The sequence below is a fragment of the Netta rufina genome, assembly GCF_964035555.1.
Source record: "Netta rufina genome assembly, chromosome: 3".
Classification (NCBI taxonomy): Eukaryota; Metazoa; Chordata; class Aves; order Anseriformes; family Anatidae; genus Netta; species Netta rufina.
The window spans coordinates 110,004,991-110,020,947 of NC_140125.1; the positions used below are offsets into that span (position 1 = coordinate 110,004,991).

The following is a 15,957-nucleotide window of genomic DNA, read 5'->3' on the forward strand; positions in this document are numbered from 1 at the left end:
ACAAAACATTCCAGATTTTATTTTTTATCTTCTAATATTGGAGGAAATGACAGAAAAGGAAATAAGCATGAGGCAAACTTTGTATGGTAAGGCAATGTAGGTATAGACGGGTGTTGTGAGGGAAACACAACGTATATGTTAAGAGTTGTTTATATAAAAGTGGCAAGGTATGAAAACCAGAACAATAAAAGGACTGTGAAGTAAAGGAAATCCAGGTATAGGTAGTGTGAGAACAGAGCTGCTTAAGTAAAGAAGAGATAAAGAAATATTCTTCCTAATGGGTGTATGTTATTAGCTAGCATTCATTGTAAGTATCTTAGTGCCAGTCACACAATACTGCAATTAAAAATAGTAAGAATAGGCACATTCACACATTTCTGGAATCATGCTTTTAGAATTACTGAAATATTTGTTGAAAGGGAATTCTGGAGGTCATTTTCGCTTGCAGAGAGGGAAGTTCAACCAATATTAGATTAAGCCACTAAGACTGTGTGCTGTCCAAATGTTGGAAATGGAGAAGGAAGATTCTGCAGCCTCTGTGGGCAACCAGTGCTGAAGTACCCACTGTTGTTGTTTCCTGATGTTTAACTTCCTAAGCCACAACCTTGGCCGTTACCCCTTGTAATATGATCTTGGACTAGCAAGGAGAGTTTGATTTTTGTCATTGTAAATATTCCTCAATCTACTGTTATATGTAAGTTACTATAATATGATCTTTTTAAAGTGAATCCTACAGCCTCAAATTGGAAAATAATGGTCTTATGGGGTGCGGATTTTTTTTCTTTTTAAATAAGTCTTGGTTTCTAGCTGTGTAAGGGACATATGAGACTTGGAAGCATGTTATGTTTTTTCAGCTGATTTTTATTTATTTTCAGCCTATTAGCAATTAAAATGTACAATCCAAAGAAGGTATTTAGTGATAAGCCACCTGTGAAATGGAGTCACTGCATATTTGGAATACATGATCGCAAATGCTCTTGACTTATAAAAGCAAAACCGATAATGCCTGGTTATTTATTTTCTGAACTTAATGTTCATAATATGTCATTTCATATTATGTTCTAAAAATATTTTATTTTGTTTAGTCTTTACAGCTAAAACGTTCACACTGACAACAAAGAAGGTGGAACAATGGGAGTGACTAATCTGTGGCAAATCCTTGAGCCTGTGAGACAACCTGTCAGCTTGAGCAGTCTTAAAGGAAAAACACTTGCTGTTGATTTAAGTTTGTGGGTTTGTGAAGCACAGACTGTTAAAAAGATGATTGGAGTAGTTACCAAGCCACATTTGAGGTATGGTATCCATAGAAATTATTGTAGCCCAAAGGTTTGGAGCTATATAATTTAGTTTTGGTACTTCTAAACTTAAGACAACTTACCTCCAAAACTTATATGACTGTGTTTGTTTTCTGTTATCACTTGTGCTATGTTCATAAAGGGTTTGAAATGAAAGCATGGTCATACTGGTTGAACTCAACTTAGTGCTTGGGTGCAAACAGAAGAATTTCTTAGGCTCAGCATATCTTTTATTGAGGCCTTAACAGTAGGTAAGATTGAGATGGGTATAAGCAGAACTGTGCTGTGGTATAGCACTGTGCGATATGAAGATTATCAAGTGGCAAGCACAAATCAACATGCTAATTCCCATATATTTCTGAGTATGTGTGTTAGAAGGTACTGTGGACTTTTAAGCCTGTTTATGACAGCAGTTTGGAGGCTGGTAGATTCAGAACATAACGGGAGTCAGGCATGCTTTAGCCTGATGTGGCGTATGAATTGAAATTTTAGTTAAACATATTTATTTAAGTAGGAGGTCCGAATCGATCTTCAGGCTTATGAGCAGCATTCAGGAATGTGTGTATGTTTAAAGTAGCACATATAAGTAGCTATAACTTCAAAGCTTTCTGCAAATGATGGTGATAAAAATGAAATCATATATATAGTTTTTAAATGACCAGTTAGCTGGTTAGCTCAAAATTATTGAGTTACTAGTTGTTAGATGTTTCTGTGGCTTCTGTTGAACTCTGTTAATGTGAAATATTAGCATCTTCTGAAAATCTTTTCTTAAAATATTATACTTAGGACCCCAGATTGATAACTGGGTAAAAGTTGAAGCTTAACATGAATTTTTCTCTATGAGAAAGTGAAATGGAATCATCAGTCCAGATCTCTTGTGTAGTCTTTCCAAAGTAAGACAAAGGAATGGACAGATTTCTACCAGGGGAAAAAAAGATTTCATGCAGTTGGAGATCAAATTATTTTGCTAAGTATTCTACAGAAACTTTTATTGTAATCAATTGATTTCTTTTTCCTTTAACTTCTGAAAATAGAAATAGCCTCAAGAGATCAACTTACACTCTTTTACCAATAACAAATATACAAAATTAAATCTAGAAGAGTGGTCTTTCCTTGTAAATCGAAGAGAGATAAATGTTTGGTCACTTTCTTTGGAAGATTCATCCAGGAATTACTGGAAGAAGCATATGCTGTCTGAGTACTCTGATTATTACTGTTTAGACCAAGTGGTTAGTATTGCTTTTAAAACTAAAATTCTTCCCATCAATGGTGCAGATTTGCACATTAAATAAATTGGCATGGTAATGGTATCTATGTATCTAATATTAAAGTATTCATTTACTTCAGATATGCCTGCGTATCTGAAGTAAATTTTCAGGCTTAAAACAAAACAATCAATACGGATGTGTTTGAAAGCAGACTTTGGACTTTGAATATATTTTATTTAGCCTTCTAAACTTGTTTGTTTTTGTTCCTTAAAAAAAAATCTTTCTTGTCCTTAGGTGATATTTTTTCAGATGTTTTGTAATGCTGTTACAAGTTGCTAGTAAAACGACATCAAGGAAATAGATAAAATCTGTTAGCTTTGGGGTAAGGGAGTCATAGAAGATGGAGAGGAAGCTAAGGTTGTTCCTGGGGCAGACTAAGGGACATAACAAAAACATCTGAAGTAATCAGGCTTCCCTAATTCTACTTACGGAACACATTACTTTATTGCAGAAACCTATTTTTTCGGTTCTCTTTCTTAACATCAATGGGAATTAAACTAGTGTTTGTCATGGAAGGAGAGGCCCCCAAGTTGAAAGCAAACACCATGAGTAAGAGGAATGAGATGCGCTATGGATCTTCCAAGAAGTGTGGGGCTGCAAGAACAGGGAGATCTCATTTTAAATCCATATTACAAGAGGTGAGTAATCAAGGGGTATGTTTCAGTATTTTTTTAATTTGATAGAAAGAAACCTTAAATAATTCAAAGACAAGAACTCAATAGTTTTCTATGCAACAAATGTCAGCAATATTACGAGTTAGAGCGAACAAACCCTTTTGTAATTGGGCGTTACAGCATCTGTTAATTTATTATAGTAGGGGGGGAATGTCAGAATAATTTTCTTTTTTGATATGTTCTTTGTGTTATGCTACAGTGAGCTGCTGTCATAATAAAGTGCTTATTACAGAAATTCCAGCTGTGTTCTCATGGCTTTGGTAGATTGAATGTATCAATTCATGTTTTATTCTTAAATTCTAAAACAATTTTTTTGTTCTAAAATTTGTAGGAAGTATATATTAGTATATTTAAGTATGTCTTAAACTGTTATAGTCTTAGGCCAACAATACTGTACTGTCATGCTTTATGTTTTTGAGGAGTCTGACAGTTTGAAAGATGGCTGTGCTAGCCCAGTATTACTACTGAGTACTAAGCAAACCATGTCGCTTTGTGACGATAAACTCTTATTTTGCTCTTAGGATGAAAACATCCTAAAAATACATTTAAAGCATACAGATTTCTGTGAAGGTGTTCATTCTGTATTTAATGCATTGTTCTTAGTTTTTTTAGTTACTTTAGTTACTTAGTTACTTTTTTGACTGCTTTATAGGAAGAGTAGCTTACTGTTACAGTTTTTGTATTGATATAGTGTTTTATGGTCATTGCAACAGTAGCAGTTTTCAGAGTGGACATACATGCTTCCCTGAGAAAATTCATGCTAATAACTGGATTTAATTTAGCATTCAATCTCTTTTTTCTTTTGGATTCTTTCAGTGTCTGGAACTGTTGGAGTGTTTAGGTGTCCCTTGGGTTCAAGCAGCAGGGGAAGCAGAGGCAATGTGTGCTTACCTAAATGCAAAAGGCCACGTTGATGGGTGCATTACCAACGATGGAGATGTCTTCTTATACGGAGCTCAAACAGTTTATAGGAACTTTGCCATGAATGCTAAGGTAATGTACCTCATTAAGGCCAGAAGGAGATTTTGCTTGCTTTTTAGAGTTTTTCTCAAAGTAGAAATTAACAGGAGGGCCTTGAAACAATTACTTGGACACCACGCTTGTCATCTGGTAGTTGAGGTTATTTAATATAGTCCTTTAAGACAGGAATGCTTTGTTGTATTCACTGCCTGTCTACCAGGATTTGAGAGCAAAACAATTGGATTGAAGAACACTTGCAGTACTGTCATCTGTGTTAATGCTGTCCTGTGATGTCTAATAAAGCTAAGTAGCAATATTATATTTCCTTCCTCAACAGTAAAGAATTTATTTGAAATAGCTGATTCCAGTAAACTTGCAATTAGGGCACGTGGGAATGGTTAGCCTTTTGGTTGGTTCACACATTTACATCTTACATGTTTATTTTATTCATTACAAATATATTTACATTTAATACTGCTAGTCTCAAATATGAATAGGACAGGGATTATTTATCTGTGTAACAATCAGTTGTTGTGACCTTTCCATCAAAAAAAAAAAAAGAGAAAAAAAATCTATTAATCAGTTTATGATCCTGGTCTTGTTCAGAGTGCAGTTTTCTGTAACCGAAAAATAAAAAGGAAAAATGATGTTGGGGTTGGAATTTTAAATCTTTATCTTAAAGACTTGTCAATAAGGTACTTAAATAATAGGAAAAAAAAAATAGAACCAAAAAAAGCACTAGGAATGACTAGTGAATGACTAGGGAAGAAAAAGTTGATGGAAAATGATTTGCTTTGATGGCACTGTATTTGGGGTCAAGACGGTCTAAATCTTCTTTCATTCAACTTCCTTATTCATTACCAAAAATGAAGGTGGACTTGATCTTTCAAGGGTATTTTATTACATATCTTAAGGTACTACATATCTGCCTATTGATATAAAAAGTAACTCTGTGTGGGGGTGTCCATTTGGGGCATCTGTTTCAGATAACAGGGTTCTGTTTGTTTTGTAGGGGCTTCCTATCTTTTTCTTCATGTTAATCATTATTTAATATTGTTGTGTTTGAGTCCTGTCCTTAAGGCTTCATGTGTTCCTTTAGCTCACAGGTATAATGTTAGGTTACAGTTTGACTTCCTTTGTTCTTTTTTTTTTTTTTTTTTTTTTAAATTCAAGTAGCGCGTTATAAGGTTTATATGGACTTAAAAACTGCAGTTCCTAAGATATACAGCCATTAGTACTCAATAAAGTTAGTTTTACTACTTCTACAGATAGCGAGCAATAGAGAAAACAACTCTTATTTCAGTTTCTTTGAACAGTTGATGCCCACACTTACAACCTGAAACTCCAGAACTATAGTTATTAATCTGGTGCCCATGCATGATATTGTAATTTTAATTGCGGCTTTATATTTATTTTTTTTTGCTGTTGGACTCTTCTGTGTGTTATAGGAAAGGCCTGTTGCCTGAAGACATGGGTGAATAGTGGTGGCTAAACAAAGTGAATGTGATTAAGGCTGTTCCTTCCTTGATGTTGTAGAAATAAAACATAAAATAAATTCTTCTTGCAGGAACCGTATCTTGACTGTTACACGATGTCCTCTATCAAGGAGAAGCTTGGTTGTGACAGAGAGTCTTTGATTGGGCTAGCTGTTCTTCTGGGTTGTGATTACCTTCCAAAGGTAAGCAATATAATTATTTTTTATTAGGTACTTACAGTTTATTGTTTTTCAAGACAGTATATCAAGGGAGACTTGTGCATGCTGACAAAACTTTGTGCAATGCATGATTACTGAGATTCAGTTGAAGATGCTTAGTAACTATACATGTACATATGTTTTTTTTGATGGCTTAAAGATAATCAAATTATTTAATAAACGTTAATCTTTCTAAATCTATTTTATGTATTATTTCAGACTGTAGTCTTCACCTCCATTATATGAAAGTATCAACAATGTTGAAACTTAGCAAACATGAAAAGTGAGTGATTGCCAGGATACTTTGTACCCATTAGGATGTAAAGTACATCCTCAGTAGAGTAGCTGAGGAAAATGAAGAAAAAACATTTCTGTTTATTCTGTTTGGAATAGTTAGTAGTGATGGTTTTGAATTGTAGTTATTAGTAGCACCAGTTCTGGATGGAGCTTGGACGTATTTGATAGAACTTTAGTTAAGGGAACTTTACATGATTTTCAAATAGTTGACAGCTACTTTGTCAATTTGAGGTAATGAATGAAGTGAGAGTGATCTCGCTAGTTACTTTTTTCTTGAAAGCTTTTGAATTTTATTTTTGTTGAGACTTTCACCAGAAGGTGTTGGAATGGCTATTTGAAATGGAAATTAAGTGGTATGAAACTTGATTTCTATATAGTTCATCGTTCTGTGACCACAGGCAATGGTTGCTCCCATTCAGAATTGCAGTGGATGTCTAGTTACTCTTAAATCATAGTATATCAATTTGATAAAACTGTCCTTTTAAACAACAGACAGTATGCTGAATGACAGAGCACATCGATCTAACCTTTTTTTTTCTTTTATTAAAGACAAGTCTGAGAGGGAGGCAGAAAGTAGTGGCTAATCGGTACTTACTGTAGTGCAGGTAGGAGCTCCTGGAATGCCAGGTTCTTGCATATGTCTTCTGGAGTCACACAATCAGCAATATGTGATAGGTCTTTTGAGTTGCTGAAACCTGGCAAAGCAAAGAAAGATAGAAACTTCCAGGGAAAGCTGAACTACAGGAGTGCATTGTGGGTGTGATGACTGGCAGAAAAGATAAATGGGAAGACCACTCTACAATTGCACTTGCTTTGTTGATTGCATATATGTGATGCTTTCCTTGCAGAAGGCGAATACCTGTCTGCCTGAGTGGCTGCACAACCAATGACAACTTCTAATTGGTTTTGAAAAGATGTTTATTTCATACAGTTGTATATATTCAGTTGTTATATTTGAATAAAAACAAGCTACTAGTTTATTTGTAGTAGTGCTGTAGAAAGGACACACATACTGTTTATATTAAGTGGTACTGATTCTTGATTTAAATCATTCAGGTTATTTTGAATCCATTGTCTGTCACTCTTCAGTATATCTAGGGTTTACAGTAAAGTCCTAGATTTCAGCCCATGAGCTAGCTTCTAAAAATATTTGCTGTTCCCATGTATTACTTATAGGGCTAGTCTTGTAAAGGACATGCATACTACAGATACAATAACAGCAAAATCAATGCAAGATGTAATAGCAAAATCGAGCAAGTGATTGTTGAAGAGGAAAGGAGGGCTTCTTTCAGGTTTGGGTTTTTAATTTTTTTTTCAGAAAAATGCTCTTGCAATATTTTTTAAGTCATCTCTTGGAACATAAGTATTTAAGGTTAAAGCAGTTTCTTTGTCATAAAGCCACTCTCCTGTAAGTGAAAACTTTTTGGTAGACATTTTTCATCTGAGATTCCAGTCTTTTGAGTTTAAAATCCAAGACAGATTCATTCTTTGGTTTGTCTTTCCAAAAGTTCTGAAAAGTTTAATCTCTCTGGCAGTTAGCTGTCAAGAATGTTTCAAGTATTTCATATTGTAGTTCTGTTGCAGATGGTGTACAAAAAAAAAAGAAAACCAAAAACAATGTATAGAAAGTAAGTAGTGGAAAATGGATGATTTTATCTTTGCTACTGGGTGTCTGGTAGTACAGGTATAATCTGTCACCTCTGACTACATAACTATGTCAAAAATTATTTTTGTCAGTGTAGCTCAATGTCTGTTAATGTTTTATCATTTCTGTTAATAAGATTGTGAAGGCAATTTATAAAAATCTGTATCCTTTGTATGTCATTAAATGATGTTTAATATTTCTGTCTCTATAGGGCGTTCCAGGAGTTGGAAAAGAACAAGCTTTAAAGTTAATTGAGACTTTGAGAGGTCAAAACTTACTGCAAAGGTAAATTGAAAACTTACCTTGATTTTATTCTAATACTTGTTGGTATGGGCTTCATCTCCAAGATGATGATAATAATATTTCCCTCTTTTTTTTTGAGGGACAGGTTACTACATTCCTTACTTCATATTTGCTAAGCAAGCTTCTTCATTTTTTTAAAACACAAGCTGACTCCTAGCTTTTGAGTTAGCAGGTGTATGTTGATGTTTTAGGAATGCAAGTCACAAGGACTGATGACAGACTTGCTAATTTTTTCTATTCTTTTTTAATTGGGTTGTGGATCAGGACAGGGGATACTAAATGCTTTCTTGGTTTTAATGTATATGTCAACACTAGAAATCCAATAACTATGTGCTCACAAAAAAAAAAGTCTATTTCATAAGTTAGAAAACTGCTTTTTAAGCAAATGCCTGAGAAGTATAAAGATTGTTCTTTTTAGTGTTTTGTTTGAAGTATGAAAGCCTTTACAGTATTTTGTAATGATTTCAATATCATCCTTCTAGATTTGAGCAATGGAAAGAATTTCAGTATGATGATCCAACTGTGGTTGTTAAAAGGGTAATTCACTGTTCTGAGTGTCATCATCCAGGTCAGTGTAAAAAGCATTGAATTTTATTTTTAGCTTAATCATTTGTTGTTTTTTATTCTGGGCATGGGGGGTTGTTTGTTGGTTGGATTTTTGTCAAAAAAAGAAAAGATTAAAAACTACTTTTCTTGTCATTCAGCTTCTGGGCTGTATTCAGATTTTCAACTGTGTGTATCTGTGTAAGTGCTTTTTTGAGGCTGGGGTTACCTTTTCCAAATGTGAAACCAGTTGATAGCAGATGGAATATTAACAGGATGTCCTTGTGTGATCCCAGGTACTTGCCTTTTTAACAATGTCAGTGAAGAAAATGTGCTACATGACAAGCAGCTTTTTTTTTTTCCCTGTCTGAGTTGGTCTTGCGTAAGGAGGGCTGAATCCATTAGTATTGCTGAGTTTTTAGCCCTTTCTTAAGAAGTTAGTCTTAGGGAACCTCATTTTGGTAGCACATTTGATTGGTGTACTCATTCAAAGCTATCACTTGGAGAAGAAAAAGCTTGTTTCAAATATCCATTGCTTAGTATGTTTGTGAAGGTGTCACAGACTACTTAGGTTTTTTTAGGTATTAAATTCTTCAGCATAAGGTGCAAAACTGCTTGTTAATTAATCTTGATTAAAAAAAAAGAAAAAATGTATTTGTCAGTTCTTACTGTAAGTATATAGTTAATGCACTCGGATCTGCTATTATAACTGAATATAGCTCCTATTCCTCTCAAATTCGTATGTATTCCAAATTCTATATTTTTACTACTAATTTTGTATAATTGGAAGCCTTGTCATTGTGATTTGTATATCTGCTTCTATAGGGTCTTACAAGGAACATGAGCGCAGTGGATGTAAACTCTGCGAAAGCACAAGATACTGCAAACCCAATGACTCCAAGTACTGCTGCCCTTGTGAATGGCATCAGTTAGAACAAGTGAAACAAGCAAATGCAGTGGAGGACAATATCAGAAAGTAGGAGTGCATTGAAAATAAACTACTTTTCCCTGTTTTCATGTGCAGGGTGAGGTTTTAAGCTGTGCATTTTTCCTCTTTGTGCCCAGTTCCTAACACATTTGTTTTACCCACAGAAAAGCTAATAGTTGTGAAGGCTTTCCATTCTCTGAGGTAACAAGCCTATTTAAAGAAATTTTTCTTTTACTCAATTAATTGAAATTTCAGTTTTCTTCCCTCTCTTAAACTGCCTTTTTTCTGTTTTTATCTCAAGGTTATCCAAGAATTTCTCGTAAACAAGAATAAATTAATCAAGATAATGGATTGCAAAAGACCAAATTTATTGTCCTTTCAGGTACATAACACTACTGGTTGTTTAGCTCTATGTGGCTTTTATTGTTTATGCATCTGTGATAACTTTGATCTTGATCGGTGATTTTACTGGAAATAAGAATTACAGAATCACAGAATTTCTAGGTTGGAAGAGACCTCAAGATCATCGAGTCCAACCTCTACCTAACGCTAACAATCCCCACTAAACCATATCCCTAAGCTCTACATCTAAACGTCTTTTAAAGACTTCCAGGCATGGTGACTCCACCACTTCCCTGGGCAGCCTGTTCCAATGCCTAACAACCCTTTCAGTAAAGAAGTTCTTCCTAACATCTAACCTAAAATTCCACTGGCTCAACTTAAGCCCATTCCCCCTCGTCCCATCACCAGGCACGTGGGAGAATAGACCAACCCCCACCTCACTACAGCCTCCTTTAAGGTATCTGTAAAGAGCAATAAGGTCGCCCCTGAGCCTCCTATTCTCCAGGCTGAACAAGCCCAGCTCCCTCAGCCGCTCCTCGTAGGACTTGTTCTCCAGGCCCCTCACCAGCTTTGTCGCCCTTCTCTGGACTCACTCAAGCACCTCCATGTCCTTCTTGTAGCGAGGGGCCCAAAACTGAACATAGTACTTGAGGTGCGGCCTCACCAGAGCCGAGTACAGGGGGACGATCACCTCCCTAATCTTACTGCAACTTTTTAATATACTACATATTTTGAAAGTCTAAAATGACAACTTCAAAAAATTAATTGATTTTAAGTATGTATGTAGAAAAGCAGAAGTAAGAGAACCTGAGGGAGGGTCACTTGCCATTCTATTTTTTCACTGTCCAGTGTTATTAAATTGAGTTGCTGAATGTTGCGTCGTCTGTAGTGTATAAAGTACTATGTGGCTATATGGCATAATGTTTCAGGGATGTTAACCTTTTTTTCCTCTCACCTTTCATTAAGGTATTAACAGATACAGCTCTTGTTTTTACTCATACCTGTTTCATCTTCATACTGACACAGTGTGTATGCGACTTGTAGCAAGTCATAATTGCAGACTTTTTTCTTTAACTTTCTTTTTAGTGTTTTCTTGGCATTATCAAGATTAGCAGCTTCTGTATGTAACAGACAGAAGAGGCTTTCATTTTTAATGGTGCATGTTTTCCCAAAATCAGATAGCAGGCCGATATTTAGCGCAATACTGCCAATTTCCAAGTTTAGAGGCCCTTTAATTCAAAGTGCACAAAGCTCAAAAGGCTTACAGGATATTCTTTTGTCTAGAGAGTGAGGAATAAGGCTTCTGGGGTGAAGGTAGGAAGAGGTGTTTGTATATACTTGCTGTTGGAGTTGTTTTCTAAGAATGATTTTTATTATGTATTTTTACTGCTGAAGGCAGATCTTTTATAATGTTTCATTTTCCTGAATTGGTATGTTAAGTTATATAAAACTTGATAGACTACTGTTGAGCATCATGGTTTTAATGAAGATCTGTATTCAACTTCCTCTCACATGTAGAATCAGTAATTTTCACAGCTCCTTGCATAGCTGTCCTCTGTCTGATAAGGTGTTTAGTAACTGTCTTATTCCCGCTGTTGCAGCCACACAGCTGTTCCCTGGACCTGTTACTGACAGCAGAAGAATCTACCCAGATAAGGATAACTGTTCCCTCACTTGACAGTGAAATATTACTCAGCATTACCCGGACGTATAAAATGTTCAAAATACTTTAAATGTTCAGTCCTGTGTCCCTACTACACAGCTGTCAAAATTTGATATCTAACAGAGTAAAAATGTTTTTAAAGTGTGTTTTTGTTTTACACTGACAGATATTTGCTTCTGAGAAGATGGAATGGGCAAAGAATTATGCTTGTAAGAAACTGTTAGCACTGTTGACACTTTATGATATGAACCAGAGAAAATCTGGCTACATCAGTTCAAAACAACTGCAGGCAATACGGTAACTGGAGTTCTTGAACCTAATGTTTACCTCCTGTTGCTTAAGGAAAATTCTCTTGTTTTTCTTCATTTTTATAAACATATAATGGTATTCTTCCATCTGTTTTTCAAGCTATGTGCTTATTTTGATTAAAATTTTTGATTAAAAAAATTTAGATCCATATGCCAATATCTGTGCTGTTGCTGCTGCGCAAAGTAACACATACAGCAGTTTCCCTCAGTTCTAATACGGTCTGCCATGGTTAGTTTCTATTCACTTCAGTGATTCAAGATACGAGCATGAACATCAAAATGAGCATCTGCAGATTCGGTTATGTGTCTAATGAATTCGCTGACTTACGGTTCATTTCTGCTACCTGTTTTTCTCTAAACATTTTCTTTGAGGACAGCTGCCTTTATGATTATGGAAATGGTCAGGTATCCTGTCACTAAAAATGGGTACACAGGAAAAACAAGATAAACAAGTAACTACATCCCTCTGAATATTTTCCCAACATCCAGGTTTCTGTTACTCAGGAGTTTTCTGAGCCAGGTTTAGAGAGCCATCAGCCCTCAAAGCATTTTCTTTTAAATGATCTAATCTTTTCTTAAGCCCTTTTCTTAAGTTTTCTTAAACTTTCTGAATCTACAGTGTCTGTTGGCAAAAGGTTCCTGAACTTAACTTCCTAGTCTTAAAGAAATTATTTGACGTAACATCAAACGACAGGCTTTTTTGGTATTCATTTTTTTCCCCAAATTCTTACATTGCAGGAAGGGTTAGTAGTTGTTCCCTGTTTCTCAATGCCTTTCAAGACTTCATAGACCTTAATTTTAAGGAGAACAGTCAGTGTCAATATGGTAGTATCTTTTCTGGATTAATGAGTCACAGTCTGTCAGTACCAGCCTCTTCCTACAAAACTGGGATGTAGATATTTTTAGAAAAAATCTCATGAAGTTTCTGTTCAGTTCACGTCTTAGATTCCTTCATGCTCTTTTGCAAAAAATATGTGTGATACTGTCTGTTCACTGAGAAATTTACTGTCTATGGCACCAGCCTTCTCCATGGCATAGCTGAAGATACCAACCTGGTGTTTGTAGAAATTTATATTATGGTTGTATTTTACAAAATGGCATTTTTGATTTTTAGTTCTGCTTCTCTAAGCAATATCAACTAAAAAAAAAAGTCAGTATTCAAAATCTAGACAGAGAACTTATATACAAAAGTAACTTTTTTTAAAAAAGCTAAGTTTACTATTACAAAGATAATTTTTGCTCAGAAACATTTTAAATTAGAATACTCGAATATTTTAAAATAGCTTAAATTTTACATTTCCTGTTGAAACATAATCATGTTCTCTGTTCTTACAGGATAGTCAAGACACGTGTTAAAAATGGGATTCCTTGTTTTGAAATTGAGTGGCAAAAACCAGGTTGGTGTGGTTCCCATGTACGTTATTGAACAATTCACAGGAAAAGAACAAAAGCATTCTTGAAAGGGGAAAATAGTTTGACATTTATGAGGAAACAATGTGTGGGTAAGATTGGAAATTGTGAGAGATGTAGAAAATGTGCATCACATTTCAGATACCCTGAAACCAAAAGCAGTACTTAAAAAAATAAAAGCAATCAAACAAAACAACTACCAGGTCAAAACTAAACACAAACTCAAACAAAAAACATCCTACCTACCTACCAAGAAAGCAAGAGGGTTCGTTTTCAAGGACTTTTTGTGGTACATGTTAATAAGACCTGTACTCTGTGTTTCATGTCTTGTTTCATTATATATCTGAAGCTGTGACAGCTTACTAGCTAGAAACTTCCCTCTTGACAGACTTCTATTTTTAATGTGCCTGCTTGACCCGGGCACCTGGCAGAAAGAAAGCAGTTACAGTGTAGCTAAATCTCAAACCTTGTGCTGTTTGCCTTTTTACATATCTTCCTTATACTGAATTCTTTTGTTCTTTCTCTTTCTTATCCAATCCTTTGAAATACTCATGTATATATATGTCCAATATAAATTCATTGTTCTAGAACATTACATTGATGCAGAAGATGAGCCTGTGGAGTTGTTTGTAATCACAGTAGAAGAGGCATCTTTGTTTCAGGCTGCTTATCCAGATGTTGTTGCTGTTTACCAAATGGAAAAGTCAGAAGCTCTGGCAAAGAAACAGAGAAGTAAGTCCAAAAGTTTATATCTTATGAACTTACGGTTCTTGCCAGAATACCAGAATCAAAGGCAGCAAATATTTCTCCCACTCTTGAGCAATATCATGTTTGATCTGCACCTCTTTTTTTTTTTTTTTTCAGACAGGAAAAACAAACCGAAAGAAAAAGATTTATCAAATGTCTGTGATGAAGTTACTGATCTTCTGTCTCAAATGAATTTTAAATCTACAAGTGAAATTCTTACTGTGCAAGACCACACACCAGATACAAAAACTGCACCTGAATTTGAGATACACCAGAGTAACACTGAATCAAAAGAGCCAGCAATAGCGGCAGCTTCCTGTGTAACATGCCTTCAGATGCCAGTATCAGCAGTTGGGCTTTCTCTGACTGCATCACCTTGCTCGCACTCACAGGGTACACTGGCTGACTCATCTGTATTACCAGCACAATTTACTAAAAGTTCAGAGAGATCATCTTCTTCCTCTGTAACAGCTGATCTACAATTGAGCAGTATTGATTGGGAAGGAACTTCCTTCAGTGCTTCACCAGCCCAGGGGTGCGATAGCTGTGATCCAGCATCTGACTTGACTGCATGCATAAAGCGCTCACACCCGCTACCTCATGAAACAGGGAAAAACAGCTCAGAATATTCTGGGGCTTTGCAGTCTGATACAGACCATTCTGACAGTGCAGATGATTTAGTTTCAGATGGTGGTACGGCAGAACTTCAGAAGTTGTCTTTAAGTGAGCGTATATTTAGGAAGACTTCTATTCAGTCAAAGCCTTTGCTGTTAGAAGATGTAATGCAGCGAGAGCCTCTCAAAGGATTTAAGCACACAAAGGCAGCATTGAATCCTGATAAAGATTCTCTCTCTTCCTCATGCCCATTAAACAAACCAGTGCAAGAAACTAAAACTATGCTATCAGAAACCTGTTCAAGGGAATATGGTGTACATATTTGTCAAGATCAATGCAAAGAAGCTGACAGCCTGTATGAAATGATGCAAAAAGACCACAATATAACATCTCTAGCCCCCTGTGGGCAAACAACAGAGCCATTATATACTGTGTGTGAAATGCTTCCCCCATCTCAAAAGCCAGAAGATACGGTAACTGGCCATCACTTTACAAAAACTTGTACTCAGACTGCTTGGAAAACTTCTTTTAAAAAGAGCGTGTGTCAGAACAGATGTTCCTCTAGTGAGGACAGTGATGATGGCAACACTAATAAAAATCTAGTTTATAAGAAACAAAAAAGGCAGCTGAACACCGGCCAGTTTAAAAAACCTTTTGCAGAGAAAAGGGGTAACACTGTTAGTAGCAAAAGAACAAGCAGCGACTCAGCACTTAAACAGAGGAAGAAAAAGACCGACTTTAAGAAATCTGGTAATAATTTGTCATTGCAAATATGTCCAGAACCTTCCTGTGTAGTGGAAATTGATTGTTCCAAAAGTCCAGAACAACCGACCACTTCCAGTCCTGTGCAGCAAGCTGAAAGTGATGTTCAGATTTATCCATGGGCAGACAGTCCCCTTCCCCTGTCTGAAAGACTAAAAGGAAGAATCAAAATCAATTAGGTCCTTCATGAAATAGATTATGATAACAATTAACTCTGAACCTTCAGCTCTTACAGAAGTCTTTCTCAAAATTTCTGCAGTGTGCTCTGTCAGTTCAAAGTGGACAATTTCATAATGAATGTGTACTGAAATACATCATATTGGTGCTAAAGTTTGAAACTAAAATGTTAGCAAAAGTATTAAATCACAATTTACAGGCAAATACCCATTATTCTGGACTTGATCATGTTCTGAACTTTGTATGTAAGCAGCATTCTGTAGTATACAAGGGAGCAAAAGATGTTATTTTTGAAATATGAAGTCTGTTTTTTCCCAGCTAAGTTGT

The 15,957-nt window shown here is 35.7% G+C and overlaps 1 protein-coding gene across 1 annotated transcript; it reads left to right on the forward strand.

Annotated features, from left to right (window-relative positions):
* Window positions 1-1,131: 1,131 nt before the first annotated feature.
* On the forward strand, window positions 1,132-15,632 carry GEN1 (GEN1 Holliday junction 5' flap endonuclease; the record flags this gene model as incomplete). Its single annotated transcript, XM_084284260.1, has 13 exons — window positions 1,132-1,292; window positions 3,015-3,201; window positions 4,054-4,230; window positions 5,765-5,875; window positions 8,044-8,117; window positions 8,618-8,703; window positions 9,504-9,654; window positions 9,771-9,807; window positions 9,908-9,988; window positions 11,778-11,908; window positions 13,255-13,316; window positions 13,918-14,061; window positions 14,194-15,632. 13 exons carry the CDS (start codon window positions 1,132-1,134, stop codon window positions 15,630-15,632), a joined length of 2,841 nt encoding a protein of 946 aa, XP_084140386.1.
* Between the last annotated feature and the right edge of the window lie 325 nt (window positions 15,633-15,957).